The 24,214-nt window shown below is 37.6% G+C and overlaps 2 protein-coding genes across 3 annotated transcripts in view; both read left to right on the top strand.

Annotated features, from left to right (window-relative positions):
- Positions 1–1,097: 1,097 nt before the first annotated feature.
- SEH1L (SEH1 like nucleoporin) lies at positions 1,098–14,358 on the top strand. 2 transcript variants are annotated; one of them, XM_083359526.1, is made up of 9 exons: positions 1,098–1,359; positions 2,491–2,541; positions 4,034–4,180; positions 5,128–5,339; positions 6,191–6,289; positions 7,157–7,297; positions 7,571–7,728; positions 9,461–9,614; positions 11,869–14,358. In XM_083359526.1, the coding sequence occupies exons 1-9, from the start codon at positions 1,249–1,251 to the stop codon at positions 11,879–11,881; spliced, it is 1,086 nt and encodes a 361-aa protein (XP_083215652.1). In that variant the 5' UTR covers positions 1,098–1,248; the 3' UTR covers positions 11,882–14,358. The 2 variants fall into 2 exon arrangements, with proteins under 2 accessions (XP_083215652.1, XP_083215651.1); XM_083359525.1 differs by having other exon boundaries at positions 13,491–14,357.
- Positions 14,359–17,227: 2,869 nt separating this feature from the next.
- The window catches only part of CEP192 (centrosomal protein 192), a 62,928-nt gene continuing 55,941 nt past the window's right edge, over positions 17,228–24,214 (top strand). The window contains exons 1-4 of the mRNA XM_083358724.1: positions 17,228–17,333; positions 19,888–20,075; positions 21,317–21,436; positions 22,636–22,772. Of these exons, the coding sequence (XP_083214850.1) occupies positions 19,909–20,075; positions 21,317–21,436; positions 22,636–22,772 (424 nt within the window). The 5' untranslated portion in view covers positions 17,228–17,333; positions 19,888–19,908. The remainder of the gene's footprint in view (positions 17,334–19,887; positions 20,076–21,316; positions 21,437–22,635; positions 22,773–24,214) is intronic.

Raw genomic sequence — 24,214 nt, 5'->3', positions numbered from 1 at the left:
ATGCGCGTTGCTCGCCCGATGGGTTAGAGCTGAACTCCGCCCGTTGTCGGGAGAGGAGGGGGAGAGAGAGAGAGAGAGAGAGAGAGAATGCGTACCTGGGATTGGGGCATGGGTCGCTTTGTGTGGGGAAGTTCCCGGACTCAGTTACTGACTTTGGGGCTGGGTGTGTTTTTTTGTTTTTTTTTGTCGAGCTAAGCCACGATTTGATGGTGGTTTATTGAAGCCCAGCTACATCGTTCGCCTACACCTACAGTGACATGAATTATAAATAATTTGGTGGTTTTCGGATAAATGAATTGCGTGAACGCAAAGATAGTGGTCTTGTAAACGTTGGTTTATGGCTTAATATGTTGAATGAGCGCATGACTTAAGCAACATATAGCTTAAGCCAGGGGTAGGCAACCTCGGCTCTTTTATGACTCATGGACTTCAACTCCCAGAATTCCTGAGCCAGCTTGGCTGGCTCAGGAATTCTGGGAGTTGAAGTCCATGAGTCATAAAAGAGCCGAGGTTGCCTACCCCTGGACTAAGGGGATAGAGCTATGCTGGCTCAGGAATTCTGGGAGTTGAAGTCCATGAGTCACAAAAGAGCCGAGGTTGCCTACCCCTGGACTAAGGGGATAGAGCTATGCTGGCTCAGGAATTCTGGGAGTTGAAGTCCATGAGTCACAAAAGAGCCGAGGTTGCCTACCCCTGGACTAAGGGGATAGAGCTATGCTGGCTCAGGAATTCTGGGAGTTGAAGTCCATGAGTCACAAAAGAGCCGAGGTTGCCTACCCCTGGACTAAGGGGATAGAGCTATGCTGGCTCAGGAATTCTGGGAGTTGAAGTCCATGAGTCACAAAAGAGCCGAGGTTGCCTACCCCTGGACTAAGGGGATAGAGCTATGCTGGCTCAGGAATTCTGGGAGTTGAAGTCCATGAGTCACAAAAGAGCCGAGGTTGCCTACCCCTGGACTAAGGGGATAGAGCTATGCTGGCTCAGGAATTCTGGGAGTTGAAGTCCATGAGTCACAAAAGAGCCGAGGTTGCCTACCCCTGGGATAGAGCGTAAGCGCTAGTGACGAAAGCGACCGGTCGCTTTCTTTTGACGACAGCGCGACGCTGAACGCAGTTGGCGGGGGCGGCGGGCGCGCCTGTTTCGGCTGCGCGAAAGCGAATCCTTTCTCGTGGAGGCTGGCGGTGAAAGGTTTTGCTGGTTTTCCCGAGGAAAGAAACCTATTTCGACTGGGACGGCGAGGCCGCCGGGATGTTCGTGGCGCGAAGCATCGCAGCTGATCACCGCGACCTCATCCACGATGTTTCTTTTGACTTCCATGGACGGCGCATGGCGACTTGCTCTAGTGACCAGAGCGTTAAGGTGTGGGGAAGGCTCGGGGCGAGAGACTATTCTTTTTTTTTATTAATTTATGACAGGGGTAGGCAACCTCGGCTCTTTTATGACTCGTGGACTTCAACTCCCAGAATTCCTGAGTCAGCATAGCTGACTCAGGAATTCTGGGAGTTGAAGTCCACGAGTCATAAAAGAGCCGAGGTTGCCTACCCCTGATTTATGAAGACGAGTCGGACAACATGCTCGTTCAGGCTACTCGCAGTTTTCCTATAGGGTCCTTTCGCCTCCACTGGGTTTGGTAGAAAATGCAATTGCTGTGAGTAGGATAACGGAGTTCTATGTTGGGAACCACGATGCAGGTCAGCGTTTTAATCAGGAAAGGAGAGACCACTTTGGCTGGATTTGCACGGCATGCTAAACTGAACTAGGGCGGGGGTGATATTTAGCTTGGGTATACTGCACGAACCTAACCATTGCAGTTTGAATTGGAAGCCACTGTTCATGGTTAGGTAGGTTTGAATCTTCCCAACTAGTGTTAAGCAAACCACAGCTTAGCATAATGTATTCACCTAGTATTGCACGTTGACATTCCCTTACGCTAATCGTGCAGTTCCCATGTACTTACAGTAATTGGAGTTTAAATTGTAATGCGCTTTTATTTCAAAGTCTGTTTTTTGCAAATTCAAATGGAACGGTAACATAGAAATCAGGGGGATAGTTTTATTCTTTCCTTAGTGTAATATGTTAACCTTAATTGTATCCTCAATGTCCTTAGTTCAAAGAGATTTTTGAGGCAACAAAACAAAAGTAAGTCTCAAAATATTCCCGTGACCAGAAGCCCAAATTCATTTTTAGAATTGGAGAGGTTTAAATAGCTACAAATTATTATGCTGTAATTAAATAGTTGCAGAATTATTATGAAGTCAAATATGGTTAGATATTGTTTTGATTTACTTCTTAGTCACAAGATTGTTTGCTTGGAAGGAAAAACTTATGAACTTGATTATGTTATTTGTATCTGTTAATAATATTTCTTGTCTTATATGTGACTTGTGTTTTAGTTGGAGTGCTTAAGGAGTCTGATAAGATTTTCTACAAGAACTGTTATGAACAATCATATATGTCTTCATTTTAAATGAAACATGTTTGCCTTACTAGGTTTGGGACAAAGCTGAAAATGGAGAATGGCATTGTACTGCTAGTTGGAAGGTAAGAATTTGAATCTAAAACAATTTACATAGAATATTACTTGACATATAAAACCTTAACAAAGGGGAAACACTGAGTTCTAAAATAAAGTGATGCCTGCCTAAAGGTAAGGGACTAGGACTGACTGCTATATCTGACTTGTAAAAATCTGGAGGGTCAAAAGAAGGAAACAAAGACATACAGAAACTCTTACTCTTTGCTGTCATCTTGTACATCCACATTTTTGCAACTGCAATACTCACATAGAATTCAGCTCTTTCTAAATATGTTTAGGATTGCAGTTTTTGGGGATAATGTTAAATACAGAGGCAGGATTTTTGGACATTAATTTATTATATGGCATCTACAGAAGTCACGCAATCACTGATATACAGATTTGATTTAAATAAAGCATCAGCAAATATATACAGGGATTGCTCTACTTATAACCACAATTGAGCCCAGAATGTCTATTGTGAGACATTTGTTAAGTGAGTTTTGCACCATTTTCCAACTTTTCTTACCATATTGTTAAGTGAATCACTGAATGGCTTCTCCATTCACTTTGCTTGTCAGACGGTTGTAAAAGGTGATGACATGACCCTGGGACACTGTAACTGTCCTAAATGAGTCAGTTACCAAGCTTCTGAATTTTAGTCATGTGACCATGGGGATGCTGCAAAGGTCGTAAATGTGAAATGTGAAAAACGGTCATAAGTCACTTTTCAGTGCCTTTGTAACTTTGAACGGTCACTAAATGAACTGTTGTAAGTTGAGGACTACTTATGTGAGATATGTGGACAATACAATATAGGAGATAAAATATTAAATTAAGATAAAACTGTATGTGGACAATGCAATATAGGAGATAAAATATTAAATTAAGATAAAACTATAATAAAATCACCATAATATGGAGCAATAGAATTGTGATGGGACAGATATAATTTTACATAATGGTTGCCATTATTAGAGCTTGCATTTTCACAATATTGTTTGCATGAGGGATAAAAATGTGTAGACTGTAGCCTATTCGTTGACTAGGTCAGGGGTAGGCAACCTCGGCTCTTTTATGACTGATGGACTTCAACTTGAAGTTGAAGTTGAAGTCCATGAGTCATAAAAGAGCCGAGGTTGCCTACCCCTGGACTAGCTATAGTCTAGATCAGCGGCTTTTAACCTTTTCTATACCCCACACCTCTAGAACACTTCTGATACATTCTCGCACCACTTACAAAAGTTCAAAATAACAGCAGCAAATTACGCATATACACTATAATTTTGAAAACCCAAGTTTTCGCATCCACTGCAATATCGTATTGCATCCCTAGTCGGGAACCCCTGGTCTAGATCCATAGTCTATTATTGCTGTCTTTTATCTTTGTTTTCTCTTTTGCACACCACTTTGCTTAATTATTGTAATAAAGGCTGATTCTAATTCTTCCTTTTATAATTATGTGCATTTGTTAGATCATTCATTCACTATACATTTTAATTTACCTTAATTCTGCAGACACACAGTGGATCTGTGTGGCGTGTGACATGGGCACATCCGGAATTTGGACAGGTCTTGGCTTCTTGCTCTTTTGACAGAACAGCTGCTGTTTGGGAAGAAATAGTAGGAGAATCAAATGATAAACTTCGGGGGCAAAGCCATTGGGTAAGTTTTGAAAAATAGATCGTTTGGAATTTTTAGAATTTATTTATGATATCCTTGATAACGATGAAATTTAGCAAGCAAAATATTCAAGTTAACAGATTTATTGAACAACAGATGCATTTTATATTTATAATTTTCTTTCACGCTTCTCTTTGCAAAAGATCGATGAATTCTGCTGAGTTCAGTCTCCTCTGCAACACCTAAATTATCATGGGCTTTTGAACTCTGAAAACATTAGAAAGGGATACAGAAGGCTCTAGAAGCAACTAAAACTTTCTAAAATGGAACACAAAAAAATCCCATTATGGGTCATTATGATCTATATATTCAGGCTCTGTTTCATTTATGGAAGAAGTTAGACTTGAAGCCAAAATCCTAGCAGAATTTTGTTTTTACATACAGTTGGTTTTTACTTGACAACCATTTGTTCAGCAACCATTTACAATGATGTTTAATGAATGGAGCTTATGACCAGTTCTCAAAGTTATGGCTATGGCAGTGCCCCTGCATTAATGAGTTAAAAATTTGGTTCACATTTATGACAGCAGTGTGCAGTCCGTATCTTCCCCACCTGCCTCCAGAAGCTGTGAATGCTCCAACACTGGAAGTTTTTAAGAAGAGACTGGACGACCATTTGTCTGAAATGGTATCAGGTTTCCTGCCTGAGCAGGAGAATCAGAATTTTATTTTTCAATAAATCCCTTAATATTACTCATTTTACTCATATACTCATATTATTCATTTACTTTTCTAGGATTCTATTTTTCCCCTCTTGGAATAATATATTTCCATTAGCCATTTTGAAATATTAAGCAATCATATATTTTTCTTTGTAACTTTGTAGCTTTAAAGATTTCTAATACCCTATTTTTCAACAGTATAAAATTATATGTGCAACTATATACTTCTAATCATCTATAATTTTCTTACAACTGCTGTATTTTTAGGTAAAGAGGACTACTTTGGTTGATAGTAGGACATCAGTTACAGATGTCAAATTTGCTCCCAAACATATGGGTCTCATGTTAGCAACATGTTCAGCTGATGGAGTTGTTAGAATATATGAAGCTCCAGATGTTATGAATCTTAGTCAGTGGTCACTTCAGCATGAAATTTCATGTAAATTAAGCTGCAGTTGTATTTCTTGGAATCCTTCAAGGTAAGTTATTAATTGTTTGGAAAAACTACTGAATCATGAAAAAAAATCTTAATTTAAAACTAATTAATATGCATCTTTTTCCTGCAATTGGCATATAAAATCATAGTTGTTACTCTAGAGGTGTTAGAACTGGAAGAAAATTTGGATTTATAATTGAAGGATCAATCAGCAGTGAGCCTTGGTAGAGCAGTGGGCTAATGCCTCCTTAAGTAACACCAGCTGCCTGCAATTAGTGCAGGTTCGCATCCCACCAGGCTCAAGGTTGACTCAGCCTTCCATCCTTCCGAGGTAGGTAAAATGAGGACCCAGATTGTTGGGGGCAATTAAGCTGACTTTGTAATAATGCCGCTTGGGGTGTGTGTGAAAGCCCTAATAAGCAGGCATATACATAGAATGAAGGCTACTGCTAAGCTTGTAAGCCGCCCTGAGTCTTCGGAGAAGGGCGGGATATAAATGGAATTAAAATAATAAATAAATAAATAAATAAATATAAAGGACTTATTCTGAGGCTCTGGAAAGTTATTTTCAATCAAAAGTATATACTAGTAAGAAAAAAACCATATTGAATTTCATTCCTGTATGTGAATTTAAGCTATGAATTGGAAGCAGGGAGAATTTTGGATTTATTATCCATGGTTGTTTTAGACCAGGCATGTCAAACTCGTGACGTCATGTGACCTCGTGTGATGTATCACGACTTTTTCCTCATTGCCAGCAACGGGGTGGACGTGGTTTCAGTATGATGCATCTGGTCTGCGGCCCGGCAGTTTGACATGCCTGTTTTAGACTAATTCTTTTAAAGTTCTAATTGTTAAAAATGATATCTAAGAATATTTCATTTTTAATTGTAGTTCACGTGCCCATGCTCCTATGATAGCTGTAGGAAGTGATGATGGTAGTCCTAACATACTAGCTAAAGTACAGATATATGAATACAACGAAAATACCAGGTGAGAGGAAAAAACAGCTACTTCTATAATTAAATGTGTTGTGAAATTGCTGAAACTTTATTGAGATATGAATAAAAATTACTAAAATGGCATTTTGGGAATGAAATATATTAAATGGTTAGTATGCATTAATTCTTGATATGTTTTTGGTTCTACAGCAGAGTTCCCCAACCTTTTGCGGTTGGTGGCCCGGAGCTGGGGGAGGTGGAAAAAGGGACCTGTTGCTTGTGCAAGTGAGCCCGTGAGCGCTGCAACATTTGCGTGAGAGGGGCCATGTGCACACGTGCACTGACCAGCCAGTCACACAGCCCAGTGGCCAATAGGCCACAGCCCGGTAGTAGGCTACGGCCCGCAGGTTGGGGACCCCTGTTCTACAGTATAGCTATAGTGAGAATCCAAGTAAAACAAATTCCATGAATATACTTATATGAGCGCTCATTCATTTATTCATTCAATTTCTATAGTCACCCATTTCAGTCAATGACTCTGGGCAGCTTACAATTCAAAATGAAAATAAAAACTAAAAACATTTTATAACAAGAAAAACAATAGAAACATCCAAAATAAATATACATGGTAACAAAGATACTTGGCCAGTTAACAATACAGCCAAGAAATGGAACCCTTCCATAAATAGTGGTCCTCCATCATAGTATCCAAAATTAGATAAGATTTCTTCATTATTCTATTGATACTAGTTGGAATCAGTTAAAAAAGAGCAAATCTAGCATAAAGTCTTAAGTAGAATTAAAAATTAAGCTTACATGAAAGAATTTGGTTAATGCTTATTTTTTTCCAAAAGAAAACATTGGACAGTGTAATATATGTTATATAGGAGAATAAATATTCTGTTTATGTGTTACTTAGGAAGTATGCAAAAGCGGAAACTCTTATGACAGTCACAGATCCCGTACATGACATTGCATTTGCTCCAAACCTTGGAAGGTCATTCCATATATTGGCAGTAGCTACTAAAGATGTACGAATATTCACATTAAAACCCCTAAGGTAGGTTTTTCAAGCAAGTCCTTTAATATAAAACATTTGTGCATAACTTTGTTCTCAAGGATAAGTTATTCTTTTTGAGAACCTAGTAATTTTGTTCAGCAATTAGCTCTTTAATAATTATTTTGTTACAGGCCATAAAGGGATAATGCAGTTCTATTCAATGTTTTACTGTTTTTTTCAAATGATTTATTATTATTATTAACAAGATAATTTTTAAAGTAGCACGTATTGAGTAGACTAAAGTACAATTCAGTTGTGTACTTTTTTTAACAGAAAAGAACTGAGTACTTCGTCTGGATTGACAAAATTTGAAGTTCAGTTAGTGGCCCAGTTTGATCATCACAATTCCCAAGTCTGGCGAGTCAGCTGGAATATAACTGGCACAGTACTTGCATCTTCAGGTGATGATGGATGTGTAAGGCTTTGGAAAGGTAAGCATTTTCCTTCCCTCCTTCCTTCCTTCCTTCCTTCCTTAAAATAAAATATTTAAACACACTACATTGATTATTTAAAAAAGACTAAGCAAGAGCATTGGATATTCCAAACGTACCTCAGCAGATCACCATTCCCTTGAGACACCAGGCCTGTTGACATAGCCAATTTTTCAGAGATTTCTGGAAGGATGGCAAGGAAAGGTCCATTCTCACTTCAGGTGGGGATGTGTGGGGATAATGTAACACAGAGCAAGTACCATGGCAGAAATGGCCCATCTCCTGTATCCTGCTAGTTGTAACTCCTTAGCAGATGAAACCTATAACATATTTTTTCTGGTCTTGAAGACCATTCAGAAATTTCAACTGGTACAGAATGCAGCCATGTGAGAAGTAACTAGTGTACACATATGCAATGCCACTCCTGTGTGAGCTGCATGGATTACCAGTGTTTCCAGGTGCAATTCAAGATGCTGGTGATTACCTATGGAGCTCTACCCGGCTTGGGACCAGGGTACCTGGGGTGGTGGTGACCTTTTTTCCAGAGTTTCTACTCATCCAACTAGATAAAATAGGATGCTCATGCTGCAGATCCCATCAGCCAAAGAATGTTGGCTGACGGGGACTGGAAGACAAGCTTTTTCAGCAGCAGCCTGTGCTCTGTGGAACATCTTTGCTTCGGAGATTAGAATAGCCCCAATCCTGCTAACCTTCCATAAAGCTTTAAAAACCTGGCTATATTTCCGAGCTTGGGGTGCTACTCGCTCCAAGGGCTCCACCTCCTGGCTGTATTGTAAACAGGCTAGATGTCTTGCTTCGTATATACTTGAATAGATGTTTTAATGTTTTTTTAGTGTTTTACTGTTTTAAAATGTTTTTAAGATTTTAATACATGTTTTTGAATTGTGAGCCATCCAGAATCATTTGCTGAGATGGTTGACTATAGAAATCAAACCACCCAACCAGCCAACCAGTCACTTCTAGCTAACGACTACAAAAGAAATAACGGAATTGAATAGTATAGTAGGGCAACCTGAGGCATTTATTGATGAGTTGTGGTCCATCCAAAGATAAATGTGAAAGGCGATGGCCATGGAGAAATTATAAAAAAACCCATTAAGATAATATGTGCAAAAAGCATGCTTTGAGCCCAGGATGAAGGGATTCAAGATTGACTTCCGCCCAACTTTCTGGGATGTAAGGGAGGGAAGGAAATGCCGTCAGGCTTGCAAGATTCTGTTGGTATAGCCAATCTCAATAATAGAAGGCTGTGTCTTTCGGAGCAGGAACAGTGAATTTACTGACTTCTAAAAAAAATGCCATCAGGCCTATTGTGCAGACCTGGTCCACTTCATTCTGAGACCAGTGATGGCAAAAACATCTCTTTTCCAACAGCAGTAATCCTTGCTCAATCTCTCAAACTTCTGCTTGTTAGTTTGGCTCTGTAAGCATTCTCTTAAATTTCATTTTAATTTTAAGAGTCATCTAACTCAGTAAATTGATATTCATTAATTGTTGGCTTAGATTTTTCTCATGGCAAATTCTTTTATTTCTACTCTTTTGGACATTATAATCTGTATATTCTATATAATAGTATTGCTGAACCGCGGCAACTTTAAAATGTGTGGACTTCAACTCCCAACATTTCCCAGACAGCGTGTATATTAACTGTAACTACATAAGTAGAACTTTTGGGTAAAAATTCAAATGGGATTTGTGTGTTTCCATTTAGCTAATTATATGGATAATTGGAAGTGCACTGGAATACTGAAAGGCAATGGAAGTCCAGTCAATGCTAGTTCCACACAGCAGGGAGTTTTTAATGCTCCTGTTGGCACAGCAACTTCAATTCTCCAGAATTCAGCCAATGGAGCATCCGTTGGCAGGTAGGTTTCGTTTTATGAGAACTTCACATTGTTAGTTCTTAATTCTCTAGATATCTCCTTTGATCTGACTGAAAACTTGACCATGTCTATCATTTTCATACTTATTCTTGTTTAATTACAAAAATCACTTCAGTTGTTCAATTATGCTTGTTCTATTAGTGCTGCCCCAGACCAGTTCTAATATACATAATGGACAAAATACGAACAAATGCTTTCATTTATCATTCATCTTCTATTTCAAATGCTGATATGCAGTAATATGGAATAGGTGGGTTTAGGAAGCACTATCCACTCTATTTTTTTCCTGTTCACTATAATCTCATTTTCCTATAATAGACCACTTAATTACCTTGTTATCTTTCAACCAAATTCTATACTAGACACATTGAAGGGAGAGAAAATAAAATTTGCCAGCCTTTTAATACCTAGATTCAAATCTATGGTCTGGCTGCAATGTGGGCCATGAGGTTTGAAACAAAATGTCAGAGCTGGAAAAGATACAGAAAGTGACCACAAATTATCAAGCAATTAGAACAGCAACTGTACAAGTGAAAGGAATTCTAGGATTCTTTAGCTTGAAAAAAGGCAACTTAAAGGGACATGATTAGGGTGGCTAAAATTATATAAGATGTAAAAGATATGGGTGGGGAGATGTTTCTCTTCATCCTAAGGCGCTAAGATGGGTTGTTCAATGACACTGGACAACTGAAAGGAGATTTAGTACAGATGAAAGAATTAAGTCTTCTTCACACAACATATGCTTAAATGTGGAATTCATTAGATGATGTAATAGCCAATAGCTTGGCTGGCTTCAAGGGACCATTGGATAAATTTGGAAAAAAAGTTTATCAAGGCTAATTGGTCTTGAAGACTGCAATATCTCAGGTGGGTAACATGTCTCTCCACTTGTAGGAGAACAACAATGGAGGAGAGATATGTCTCGGTCTCTTGCTTATAAGCATTTCCGAGGCGTGGTTGGCCACTGTGAGAAAAAAATATAAGATGAGCTTTGGCTTGATCCTTTGACTTCATAGTTTCCATATTCCTGCATCATGAAATGTTTGGGAATAGTATCTTTCTTCAGTTCTGTTCTTTACCTGAGAATCAGTTTGTTTAAAAAATTTCAGTACACAAGTTGTCATTGGCTTACTAAATTTTTAGGACTGCCATTGGAATGGGATATAGCTGTAATAGCTACATTGATAGTTACAATCACGTATGATAGATTTATTGCCATTTTTATACAAATACAGGAGGAGATATTTTATAAAATCAAGGTATTGTTAAGCATAGTATATGTCTTGATGAAGCTAGGTGACTGGGCAGTTTTCTATGGCATTCAGAAAATATAGCTGTACTTCTTTAGATAAACACATCCTTATTTCATAATGTTTTTTGTCCCAATATGTATACTTTTCCTCATATTTGCTTTCTCAATTGGATTTTGGAAAAAGACAATTGGTATATGGTAACATTTCTATATTTTAGCTACAGTATAGGTTTCCTTGTGGTATATCATGTCAGAATGATGGAGGTTGTTCAAACATGAAGAAAATAGAAGTATCTAACTGCTGCTTATGAGCCTGAAGAAGTTCTGGGGCTGCAGTTATTCAGGCTAGCTAGCAAATATATTTTGTATATGCATCCGTAAAAAAAATAAGAAAAAAAATAAAAATTTAGTAATGGAACCAGCTCTTAAACATTTTCACCTTTTGTCCCTGTACTTATTAAACTTCTTTTAACTAGTTACCAGTCTTAACTATCAGTTTAAATCAAGCCAGGATTCTTGTTTATATTTCCCCCTGAAGATTGTGCAAAACTCTCATTTCAAATCATGATTTAGGTTCAGGCATAAGAACAATTATGAAACAAAATATCAGAAAGTAATCTTGCTTTTGGTTAGCAGTTTGAAAGTAGAACAAAGCCAGCCAAGTGTAATTTATTTCCTAAAGATTTTGTGAGAGCAAGAATGTAAATTCTAGCTTTTAGAAACAAGTTGACGGGTGCTTCACTGGTTCTAGGGCACAGTGTTTTGGTACTTTGTTAATCAATTCAAGTAACACTACTAACGGGTTAGAAGATCAAAGTAATTATTTTATACTTAACATGAAAGAGATAAGTTTGAAAAGTGATTGGAGAATTAATCAACCTACCAACTACTGCTTTACAGTAATCTTATTGTGCTTATAACCATGTGTGTCTAAAATTGTTATGCATTTTCCTTTCCCCATTTGTATTATGTCCTTTTTAACAGAAAGCACAGCTGATACCAAGCTAACTGGAGTAACTTTGCTGTTTTACTGCTTGTTGCATGCACACAGGAATGGAAAGCGATATTTCCCCCCTCCCCATCGGCGTCTGACCTCTTCCAAAGACACCAGCAATCTGTCTACTACTAAATGCAGATCAAAACATTCTTTTAAAAAATGTTACATATGTACTGTACTAGCCAGCACAGTATGATCTTGCTGGAATCTGTAACAAAAAAGTAGCAGGATTCTCTTATGGATTCCATTCCTTCCCCTCAAAAAGACACGTTGTGAGAGAAAGACGGAATTCGCTAATGTAAAAGAGGATTATTGTCCTTGCATTCTAAGCTTGTTAAGAGAGAAACCCTTAATGTAAAACAATTGGAGTAACTGTTTTTCATTAAAAAATTGTTTTGAATATTTTAACTTTGTTTGGCTTTTTGAAGTGTTCACATAGACTCTTTAACAATTAGTTTCCTAATGGATTGTAGTAAACAATTAGTCATAAACAATGTGGGCACATTGTAATTTGGCAACTGTGTTGATATCAGATTATTTTGGTATTCTGAACTACATCAAATGAAAATCATAAAACTATTAGCAACTAGTAACTATTTGTAACATATTTTTGTTGTCTTGATAAGAATGATCTGAACATACCTGATAATTGCATGTTATAGTGGCATGAATCATGCAATAATTAGTAAGATTTCATCTTACTGGTTTTTTGATGGAAATCTAGTCCAAATGAATGTTTGTTCTATGGTATTATTAATTTGGTATGGGAATTATCATCTTGTGACCCCAACCAGTTCCTGCATTACCAAGTATTTACACCCTGCTCTGTGCAGTGCAGTCGTTGCCTTGAAATAAACCAAAGTGGTGTCCTAGTGCAAACATTCAATTAATAGCTTGTTTTATATAGTGGCATGTCAGTGTGGCTTTAAATATGTCTTGTCTCAAAATTTACTAACTTTTCTGTTCTGTAAATTTATGTACATTTCCAAAGATTATAACGATTACAAAGTTTTCTTCAATTACGGGTAAGTCATAAGAAGAGATATGGAATGATCTTTTAAGCCATTAATTCAGAAATCTTTGGTTATCTTGTGTTTTTTCCAGAGGGATGTATATAAGTACACAGACTTATTGCATTGGAAAAAGAATAACACTGTATATTGTGAAAATCTAACATTGTAAAGCTGTGTTTTTATCTTTTATCTTTAAATTTGATGTATTCATCTGAGTAGAGTTGATCTAAATGGGATGCAAGTGAATAGACCAATCTGGATAAATAACTTGTGTCTGTTTTCCTGTAATTGCATTAAAGCAGCATGATTTGTAGGGATAAATGAGAAGGCATGTGATAGTTCAGGATCAGTTAACTTACATGTAGTATATTCATTTTACAATGAATGTAAGGCACACTTTCTATTGTCTCCAATGATAATTTTCCTTCAGAATAGTTTCTAGACTTTAAAAACTGATATAGTAACTTGAGCTGAGACCTTGATTTTGTTTCTTTCATTTTGTCCCAGCATGTGTCTCTCCTCTCTGATTCTTGTATTTACCATTATTCTTTCTGTTTTTCCCTTCTGTGTGATGTTCCTGTCTGAATTGTTTTCAGGTATTTTTTCCCCCCTCTGGATTCCCCATGGGCTGGATCAAGATGGTCCAGTTATGCCCAGCTTTTACCACCACCACCACCTCCTCCTCCTCCTCCTCCTCTTCCTCCTCTGATAGAGCACTCTTGTGATGCTGACACTGCCAATATCCGGTATCCTCACCCTCGCAGACGATATATTTCTCGACCTCTTAAGCTCTTACGTGAACACGAAGGGGTTTAATGCATATTTAAAGCTGTATTAAAGCCTAACTCACAAGCTTAAAAAAATCTATTTCTTTTGGCTATTCATTTGGGGTTTTTTTACATTTTTTTCCAACCATAATTCAGAATGGGATTTTAAAGGCACGATCTGTAATGCAGACTACAATATTTCAAATTTACTATGTTTAGTTCTGCAGATAATAACTAGTACTCTACTGTTAACTCTCAACAATCTAATGCAGCATTCAGGATAAATTATGTGAAACAGTATTTTATCATTTTAAAATATTCAGTTGTAATCTGTTAGTAATTCACTTTGTATTGTTTGGGAATAATTTCTTAAAATTAAATGCAGATTGGAAAAAAACTGCCCCATAGTATAGAAGTAAATTAAAAACACAACATTTTTAGCATAAGAATCTTTTAGGTCATCAGATTTCTTAGCTTTTTTCCATCTTTCGCAGTTTCTTGAGACTTAAAAAATAAAGTGCATCCCTACAACAAAATAGGAATATTTGTTATTTGTGTAAATGTTCTCATTGTTTAATGATATCTACTACAGTTATATGAAAATAAAACATTGAGAAAATATGTAATGTTTTGCCTTCATTTGGGAAATGGTGTTTAACCTTATTAAAGATTTTGTTTTATTATTATTTATTTGCTGTCTTATCTTAATGGCCAGTGACATGTTTGGAAAAAAAATTGCCAGGAGGTGATAGAAAATGAGAGGGGTAACACGTAAAAATAATGGGACTGCTATATTAGACAGGAAAAATCTAGACAATCTGTAAATACCAAAGAGGTATAAGTCTCTTTGCTGTGATCCGGTAATTGTCCAGATATTTGCATTCCCTAGAGAAATATATGTGGCATCTCTACATTTCAAATGAAGTAGTATTTTTAAATCCAACTAACTTTACATCTAATAAACCATAATGGGACTTGTTTTGCTTTGACTCAATGTATAGTGTGAATCCTGCCAGTGTCCCAAATGTGGTTTTTCCAAAAAGCAATTTGACTTTTTTTCCCCTTTAAAAATATTTTGCTTTTCTTCCAAAAAGTTTGTTCAGTTCCACTTTTTCAGAAGGTTTTTCTTGTGTTGAAGGAAAAGTCTTCATCATGGTTCAGTGCAAGCCGGGAATAAACAACATGGCGACTGCTTTAGGAAGAACGTTATGGTTTATTGCAGAGGAGAGCCAGACAGAAAGATGGTTCTAGCAAAAAAAAACAAAACACTGAGCACACATAGGGAGTAGGTTTTTACACCCTCTGGAGCCTTTTATTTGGAGTTATTTCCTGTTTCAGGCTTTGTATTTCCTGTGTCACATATTCTGACCTGAGTCTCTGTATGCCTTTCTGGTATTCTTGATGGTGGGTTAATAATCTTATGTCCCAGGGTCATATCCTGCTTTCTTGGGGCTGGGGTATGTAGATTTTAGGTGTCTTTGTCTTCCTAAGCTTCTAGCTCCAACCTTCCTGATGGTTTACATTTGCATTTCTATAGAAGTGGTTTCTGCTTGGGGGAAGGAGACCTGGGACTGTTAAGAAAACTGGGCATACTTTCCTGGTACTTCAATATCTTTTTAGGAAATATATTTTCCTGCCCTTTTAATATTTCCTTCTCTAGGGAGCTGACTTCCCACACTTGGGATGAAAAGTGAAATGTTTTCAAAGGGAAAAAAAAACCCCAAGAAGGACCTTTGGAATAACCATGACCTGGATGACTGAGAATCTCCATAGACATCCTGCTAGTGTGTAAACCTGGGGGGAAAAAAATCCAAAGACTAATATTCCCAGAGGCTGAGAAACAGTTTAGCTTCAAAACATAAGCGTGCTACGCTGTTTTCTTTAGGGTAAACCAGGGGTAGGCAACCTCGGCTCTTTTATGACTCATGGACTTCAACTCCCAGGATTCTTGAGCCAGCACAGCTGGCTCAGGAATTCTGGGAGTTGAAGTCCATGAGTCATAAAAGAGCCGAGGTTGCCTACCCCTGGGGTAAACTGAAAGCGGGGTTTATTTATTTATTTATTTTATTTATTATATTTTTATACCGCCCTTCTCCTGAAGGACTCAGGGCGGTGTACAGGGCAATAAATATAAAAAAGGAATACAAAAGTTAAAAAACGATTAAATATTATGCCCAAGTTTAAAACAGTAATTAAAAAACATATTAAAAAACATATTAAACATATTAAACCCTAACCCATCAAACCAGGTCAGATTGCTCAAATAAATAGGTTTTTAGATCGCGCCGGAAGGAGCGAAGGTTGGGGGGGGGGCATCCGGAGCTCAACCGGCAAGCGGTTCCACAGGTCTGGCGCGCCCACAGCTATTCTCAACAGCTGAGGAACTGGGGTCTCAGTAAATTGCTGAAAACCTATTGCTAGCTGCTACTGAAGCCAATGCTGTATGTTAATAACCTCCCCCCCCAGCAATAATGCATTTGAAGCCTTTTCCATCTTGCCCTAATGCAGGGGTCTTCAAACTTGGCCCTTTTATGACTTGTGGACTTCAACTCCCAGAATTCCTCAGCCAGGCAAGCTGGCTGAGGAATTCTGGGAATTGAAGTCCACAAGTCATAAAAGGGCCAAGTTTGAAGACCCCTGCCCTAACGCCTGGGTCTTCAAACTTGGCCCTTTTATGACTTTGAGGACTCCCAACTCCCAGTGCCCTGCCCTAGTGCGTGGCTACATCAAAATCAATTAGCAAATCTAGGTATTAACAGCACTTCTGTAGCCTGGTAAATAGCATTAAGGCCGATTCCATGCAACCTTTGCGGGGACGAACTAATTAGGTGTCAAACTGCGCGCACACCACACCCCCCGCTCCGGCAATGCAAAAAAAAAAAAAAAAGTCGCCCCACGTCACGTGACGCGGCGGGTTTGACACCCGTTTTGCCATTTTAGATAAAACACGGTACCAACTTTTCCCAAACTGGTGCCTTTCAAATGGAGTCGCTTCCATCCTCTCCCCAACATCATTACTCTTCTTCTGTGCCTGGCGGGGGGGGGGGCGAGTTCCTGTGAATCGGGACTTAAGAGCGCTGGATTACCTTCGTAGTTTTAAGAAAACATCCAGCCGTCACTGCCACCCCGGGATTCAAACCCCTTGTTCAGGGGTCTTCAAACTTGGCCCTTTTGCGACTTGTGGACTTCAACTCCCAGAATTCCTCAGCCAGCCATGCTGGCTGAGGAATTCTGGGAGTTGAAGTCCACAAGTCGCAAAAGGGCCAAGCTTGAAGACCCCTGCCGCCTTGTTTATCCCAGGGCCATTTTGAAAGCAAGCGCGTCACTCCCTCTCGCCCAATCAAAGGGCCGCAGCCCTTCCTTTTTTCGGGTTGATCTCATAATCCAATAGCGTTCGCGTCTCTGGGCCTCTCATCTCCGCCTTTTTGCTTGAACGCGAGCCTGAGCGGGTTTGCTGGGCGCCCGAAGGGAAGGTGCGCGTGCGCAAACTCTGGGGCAGAAACGGGGGCGGGTTAGGGGGGGGGGTTTGAGAGGATTATTTTTCCTTTTCTGAGTTCGCGGGCGGTGGGATTTTGCGGGGGGGGGGCTTCCGGGACGCCTCGGAGCGGTTTCCCGCGTGCCTCGAGGCGCCCGCGAGCCCCGTCTTGGCTGTTGCGCTTCGCCTGGGATTAGGTGAGCGCTTTGTTTCCTGCACATCCTGAAGGCGGCTAAAGGCGGGGGGGGGGGGGCTGGCGGAGGCGAAGTTAAGTCAGTTCCCGCTCTTCGTCGCGTGGCGCTCGGAACTTCTTAAGTCTCTCTTTCCGTCCCCCCCCCCTCCCGCCCCCTGTTACTACTACCGGCGTTTCGAGGAGCCAGTTTCGAGCGCGAACCACGCGCTGAGGAGAGCCCGGACGCTCGCTTGTTGATAGGGGAAGAGCTCTTTGGCCACGGGACTGAGGTGAAATTGTGCTCCTCGTCCTAACGCTTTTTTTTTGGCGGACGGGATTTTGAACACCTGTGAGCATCCCGGCTCTTAGTTGCTTGGCTGCCCTGCCCTTCCCTTGCCTAACTAAAGGGAGCAAGGGCCACTTCTGCCTCAAACTAAACTTATTTTATTTATTTTATTCCATTTATATACCACCCTTTCCCGGAGGACTCAGGGCGGTTGACAGGGAATTAAAAACCAACAATACAAAAGTTAAAACCAATTTAAAAAAAGATTAAACTTAACCCTGTGCGATTAAAACCCCAATTAAAATAAATTACTCCTCCGCCTGGGTCAGAGAGCTCGAAGAGCCAGGTCTTCAGGCCCCGGCGGAATGAACATTAAATGGGTTAATGTGATCATTTTAATTTTTTTTAATTTTTGCAATTTGCTGTATTGTTTTTAAAAAAACCTTGTGAACCGCCCTGAGTCCTACGGGAGAAGGGCGGTATACAAGTCTAATAAAATAAATAAATAAACAAACAAACATTCGCCAGCGCTGAGCCCCGTAACTTACCCAAGGATCCAACCTGTTGCTTTCCAGTTGCGTTGGGCTATGAGACTCTGTGAAATACGAGTTAAGACCTATCGCATCTGGAGGGCACCAGGTGGAGGGAAGAAGGGTTAACCTCACCTTACAATGTTTTTAAGCAGTTGCAGACTAATAATTGCTCAGTAGGTCTGTTTATGCCTCCTGGGTCAGAAGACGTGGTCACTAGAGCCTAAGTCATCGGTAGGCAACCTCGGCTCTTTTATGACTCGTGGACTTCAACTCCCAGAATTCCTGAGTCAGCTATGCTGACTCAGGAATTCTGGGAGTTGAAGTCCACGAGTCATAAAAGAGCCGAGGTTGCCTACCCCTGGCCTAAGTTGTCAAGTTATGATACAATCATAACTACTGTGAATAGCTAGCTGGGTGTTCCTCCTGATAATCTACTTGTCTGCTTAAGGCAGTGTCTTTAACAAAGATTAGTATGAATAAGTCGTTAAAGCAAGGCGTTTTTATGGCGGACACTTGAAGAAATAGACAAGTTCACAAAAGCTTTCTCTGCAGTGAATAAAGGAGCTTTTCTGAACTACAGTTTTATTTCTTCGTGTGCCTGCCATAAAAAAGACCCTCGTTTAATGAATTGTTAGAAGTTTAACAGAAAGGCTAGTTTTGTTTTTGCAAAAATGCGAGATGCAGGCAGCCCTCGACTTACAACCACAATTGAGCCAAAAATTTATGTTGCACAGTGAGAAATTTGTTCAGTCAGTTTAGGCCCATTTTATGACTTTCCTTGTCACATTTGCTAACTGAATCACTGTAGCTGTTAAATTAGTAACACGGTTGTTAAGTGACTCTGGCTTCCCCATTGATTTTGCTGGTCAGAAGGTGATCACATGACCACACGACTTCAACCATCAGAAATGTGAGTCAGTTGTCAAGCATCCAAATATAAATCATGTAACCATGGGGATGCTGCACCGGTCATAAGTGTGAAAAATGGTGATAAGTCATTTTTTCCAGTGCCATTGTAACTTCGAACAGTCACTAAACTGTTGTAAGTCAAGGACTACTTGTATTATTGCAATTAAAATTGAATGTTTTATTGGTAAAAGACAGATATGTACGGTTTAGTTCTCTTGGTTTTAGACCACAACTTTTTCACTCCTTTGTCTTTGGAGGTGTTAGCTGGGTCTGGGGGCAATTGAAGTCTAGATGTTAGGGAAGTAATAAGTTGTTTAGCAGGATGTAAAATGCACAGTATGAATAGCACATTCAGGATTTTTTCTGTACCCAAGTCATTGATGGCAATTTCATTACAGCAATTGTACAAGTTAGGATTGGTTTAAAAATCTTAATAAAAGCACATTTTCCCCTTCATTTTTAGCACATTTCAGATGCTGAACTCTCAGACAAAACTCTTTATAATAATCTGAATTAAAAGCTAAAGTTAAATCAATGCATGTGGTGATTAAATAGACTGACAATGTTCTAGGAAACAATTAACCATGCTTTTTGTTACTGTAACAGTTAAATAAGGCTATCTCTTTGGTAACATATTTAATACCAGTAAAGTGTAATTGTAATGTTCAGAATTATACTTGATTATTGAGTTACTTTAGTTTTATGAAAGATATTTAATGTATTCAACATTTAGGTAACAGAAATACATGATAACAGTAAAAAAGTAGTACATAGCAATGTTAGAATTATAAATTTAAAATTTATAAAATTATAAATTTTCTTGTTGCTTATGTTTGTATTAAAACTTTCAGACATTATGAGACAAGAGTAATATGGAAAACTTCAAACATATTGGGGATGAGACATTTCCAAGTGTTTTGGTCAACTCTATTGCTAACCATACCAATGAAATTTTAGACAATATCACACTTTCATCAAATCTTGGTCTTCCAGTTGCTGCTTCAACAGAAACCAGACAAAAAACTGATTCTCAAAGCAGGTAATGCACTTAATAGAATGTGTAAACTGAAAGATTTTTCATGGCTACTAATTTATGAATCTTAAATTGTTTCCAGATCTAGCTTTTCATTCTGAAATAATGAACTGTATTTGTACAATGTGCTTAGCCACTTTTAACTTGACCAGGGATTATTTTATTAATCCAGTTCTTTACATTTGCATGACATAGTCACAAATTAACGTACTGCAATCTAGTCTAATATGCTTTTTAAATAAGGGCATGGTTATTTTTCTTTATTTTGATATGACTTTTTACAAAAATAGTCCAAACAAAATGTTAACAGCTGCTAAATACTTAAAATATAATTCATAACATGCCTAGTGAGCTAGTTAAATAATGCAAGTGAACTGGCAAGAACTATTAGAAAATTCCATTGGTGCATAGTCTGGCTGTCTTGCCCAATATACTTATTCAGAGTTGATTTGACCATGGTCTGTTAAATTACTCTAGATACTAATGGTGTAGGTTGAATTTCTAAAATGTAGTAAGCTAAAATAGGCTGGCTAGTTTGTGTGTCTTGCTGTATGAGAAGCACAACTTATGTGCTTGTACTAGTGAAGAGTAAGGAGAGATTTCATAGCAAGCCATAGAGGTGAAAGAACTGTCATGAAAAAAAATGGAATAGAATTAAAGTTTTTCTCTTTTTCCAGTAGGAAATTGTGAATGAAATTTAAATTGTGAATGCCATTTTGAATGGAAATTTGAGAAAAATAGATCTCGACACTAAACATTAGATGAAAGAGAAAGAGCAGTTTGCCAGTTGATCAAAAGGTGTCAGTGGGTATTTAAATAACTTGCTAGTCCATTGAGTAATATTGAATTCCTAAATTTGCACAAACCAAACCATGAATTAATCACAGACACTGGTTTGCTCAACAAAAAGTCACTAGTCAGCTATATTTTTTTCTAGTGTATAATGCTATCTCATACTGTATGAGTTGTCGCATGAACTACTAGTAACTAGATAATCCCTAGATTTCTTAAAACTGAGGTGAAGAGCTTAGCCTTTGCCTATTTTTGGATACATAAATAAATTGATCTTCCAGTTGCTGGCATCTTTTAATACAGATGCCTAATCAAATTTGTGGCTGGAAAAACATGAAAATTGTTTTTATCCTCCTTTATACTATAACTTTTTATATAATCTGTTAAAAATCACTACTACTTTTTTTTTCCAAGTTGAGAACACGAAGGACAAGTAACTATTTTTTTTCATGCAGACTTTCTGATCATGCTTCTTATATTGAAAGAAAATTTTTGGCCGCGTTAGCATCTTCCTGTGGTGGTGAACTTGATTCGGATCCAAGGAAAAATCTTATGTCTAACTTTCACGATACAGTGTAAGATTTATATTTATCAGTGGTACATTCTTTGATGCAAAACTCCGTAATTTTGGCATAATTAATAAGAATAGGTTGTACTTCTGTATTTCCTATCATTTTCCAAAGAACCATGTCTGTTCATGGATTAGAATTTTAGGAATAAATTAACACTATTCATAATTCTCAAAATGCATTTGATAAGTAAGTTTTACAAAAAACTACAGATAGTCCTCAACTTATGATCATAAAAGAACACAAAATTTCCATTGCTAAGTAAGACAGTTAAGTGAATTTTGTCCCATTTTGTGCCCTTTCTTGCCACAGTTGTTAAGTGAATCACTGCAATTGTTAAGTTAATAACACAGTTATTAAATGAATCTGGTTTCCCCATTGACCTTTCTTGTCAGAAGGTTGCAAAAGGTGATGACGTGAATCCAGAACATTGCAACCATCATAAATGTGAGTCAATTGCCAAGCATCTGAATTTTGGTCATGTGACCAGGATGCTGCTATAATGGTCATAGGTGTGAAAAATGATTGTAAGTCACTTTTTTCAATGCTGTTGTAACTTTGAACAGTCACTAAATGAATGGTTGTAAATCAAGGACTTCCTGTAGTCAACATTTCTTATTAAATATTAGCAAATAAATAAGCTAGTATTTTATATAGACTTAATATTTTAATATGTATGATAATTAGTCTGAATTTTGTGAGTATCATTAATATACAGTATGGTTACCAAAATCACTTTTTTCTCTAAGGACAAGTCTTACGTGATGTTTCGATTTTGTTCCACATGTGGTATCTCAGCCTTCCTAGATTATACAGTAATTCCTAAGCAATGTGGCTTTTAATTGTATACTTATCATCCAGATATATGTTGGAGAAATGAGTTTACAGTTGAAAAATAATTCAATTGGTTTAACAAGTGTTAAATCAACTTCAAATTTTCTTTTTGAAATCTGAAAGTGGATAATATGAACAATAGATTGGTTACATATTTTAAATAAAAATGCACTTGCATGTATTTAAAATCTTTTTTTTTTCAATTTTTTGCCTGTCTGATTATCCAGATTACTTTGCTACTAATGTTACCATTTAAAAAGGAACAGATTAATTATTACAAAAAAGAAATCATTGATACTTAGTTAAAAAAATACTTTTTGACCTTTTAAAATCAAAATTCATAATTAAAACCTTATTTTGAACTTTCCCAGGGAAAACTGTGATGTTGCTGAGATTATCTTGGAGCCACCCCAAAATGAATATAGTTTTTTGCAGAGAAAAAGCCAAAATTCTACTGATGATTGCTTAGACAAAAATCCGAATAACTTCCATGAAAAACATTTAGAAGGTATGTAGTTTCAGCTATGTCTGTTGAGTTTTAGCATTATCAAGAAATCCACAACAAACCAAATTCGTAAAGTTCTACTCATAATGGTGTTTTATTCTGATTTGTAAAAATATTGGTATAATAACAAATATATGCTGTACTCATTGTAATTGTGACCTTATTTGTCAGTTAAGTAACATCAAGTCATTTGAAAATAATATGTTTCTAAAATAAAAACTCCAACATCTCCGTACAGGTAGTTCTCAACTTATGACCTGTTGTTTAATGACTGTTAAGACAGAATTCAGAAAAGCTACTTAAGACGTGTCCTCAAAGTTATGATTATTCTCCCCATAGTCACATGACTGCATTTTGGTCTCTTGGCAGTTGGCTCATATTTAAAGCCAGTTGTTGTGTCTTGCAGTCATGTGACTGCAATTTGCATTTTTTTGCTGATTTCCTGTGTTTTTTGCCATTTTCTGACAAAAAAAATACCCATTTGGAAGAATTGATTTGCTTATGACTCATTTTACCACCATAGTAAAAATGGTGGTAAAAAATTAGTCCAATCACAGATTGCTTTGACATACAATTGCAATGACTTATAGCCTAAATTCTGGGCTCCATTATGATTGCAAGTTGAGGTGTATTTGTAATGGAAACATACACACTTAGTAATAATAATGGAATTGTTTGTAGAAGAACTTCAGAGAAGAATCTATCGGCAAATTTGAGACTACTGGGGAAGTCTGCGAAATCATTCTGAAATGTAACATGATAATGCAGCTTTATTGATTTGCACATAAACACATGTAAAACAGAAGACATAGATGAAATGAATAATACAGTATTTCTCAACTTTGCTGTCCTTCAGATATGGTGCTTCCCAGATTCTCAGCAGTGTCCATGCTAGCTAATGAATTTCAAAATAAAGTCTATAAATCTTAAGGGAGCTCTAGATGATGCTATAGGAAGTAAGGATAATAAATAAGAGCAGAATGGGAGTAAAACCTATTACATCTTTTTTAGTTCTGAAATCTACGTCTTTCCCATAAGAGTCAATTTTGGTGCTGACCCCACCACACAATAATACTTATCTTTCATTTAAAAATAAGCGGCATGGCCTCATTTATTTACATTTTTAATCTCTCTAGATAAATTAAACTATTTGTTGATTTTTTAAAAAAAGGGTATGACAATCTCTTATAGTATCTCCTGTATAATTAAAATGGGTCTAAAAAATTCAAAAGTAACATTTGTGCAGTTGCCTATTAAGTATATGGTAGGGAGATGAAATTTACCAATTGAAACAGCAGTTTTCTTCAATTTCCAGCCTTGATTAATTTTTGTTAATTAATCAGATTAATTTTTAATTGTTAGATTTTTTCTGAATATAATATTGAAATAACCTAATTATTGCTAAGTGCTAGACTAATTGCTAGCTCATGTCGAGTCACTTTCAT

Source organism: Vipera ursinii, assembly GCF_947247035.1.
Source record: "Vipera ursinii genome assembly, chromosome: 3".
NCBI classification, from domain to species: Eukaryota; Metazoa; Chordata; class Lepidosauria; order Squamata; family Viperidae; genus Vipera; species Vipera ursinii.
Note: the sequence above shows the minus strand (reverse complement) of the source record. Positions and strands in the feature narration are given on the sequence as shown.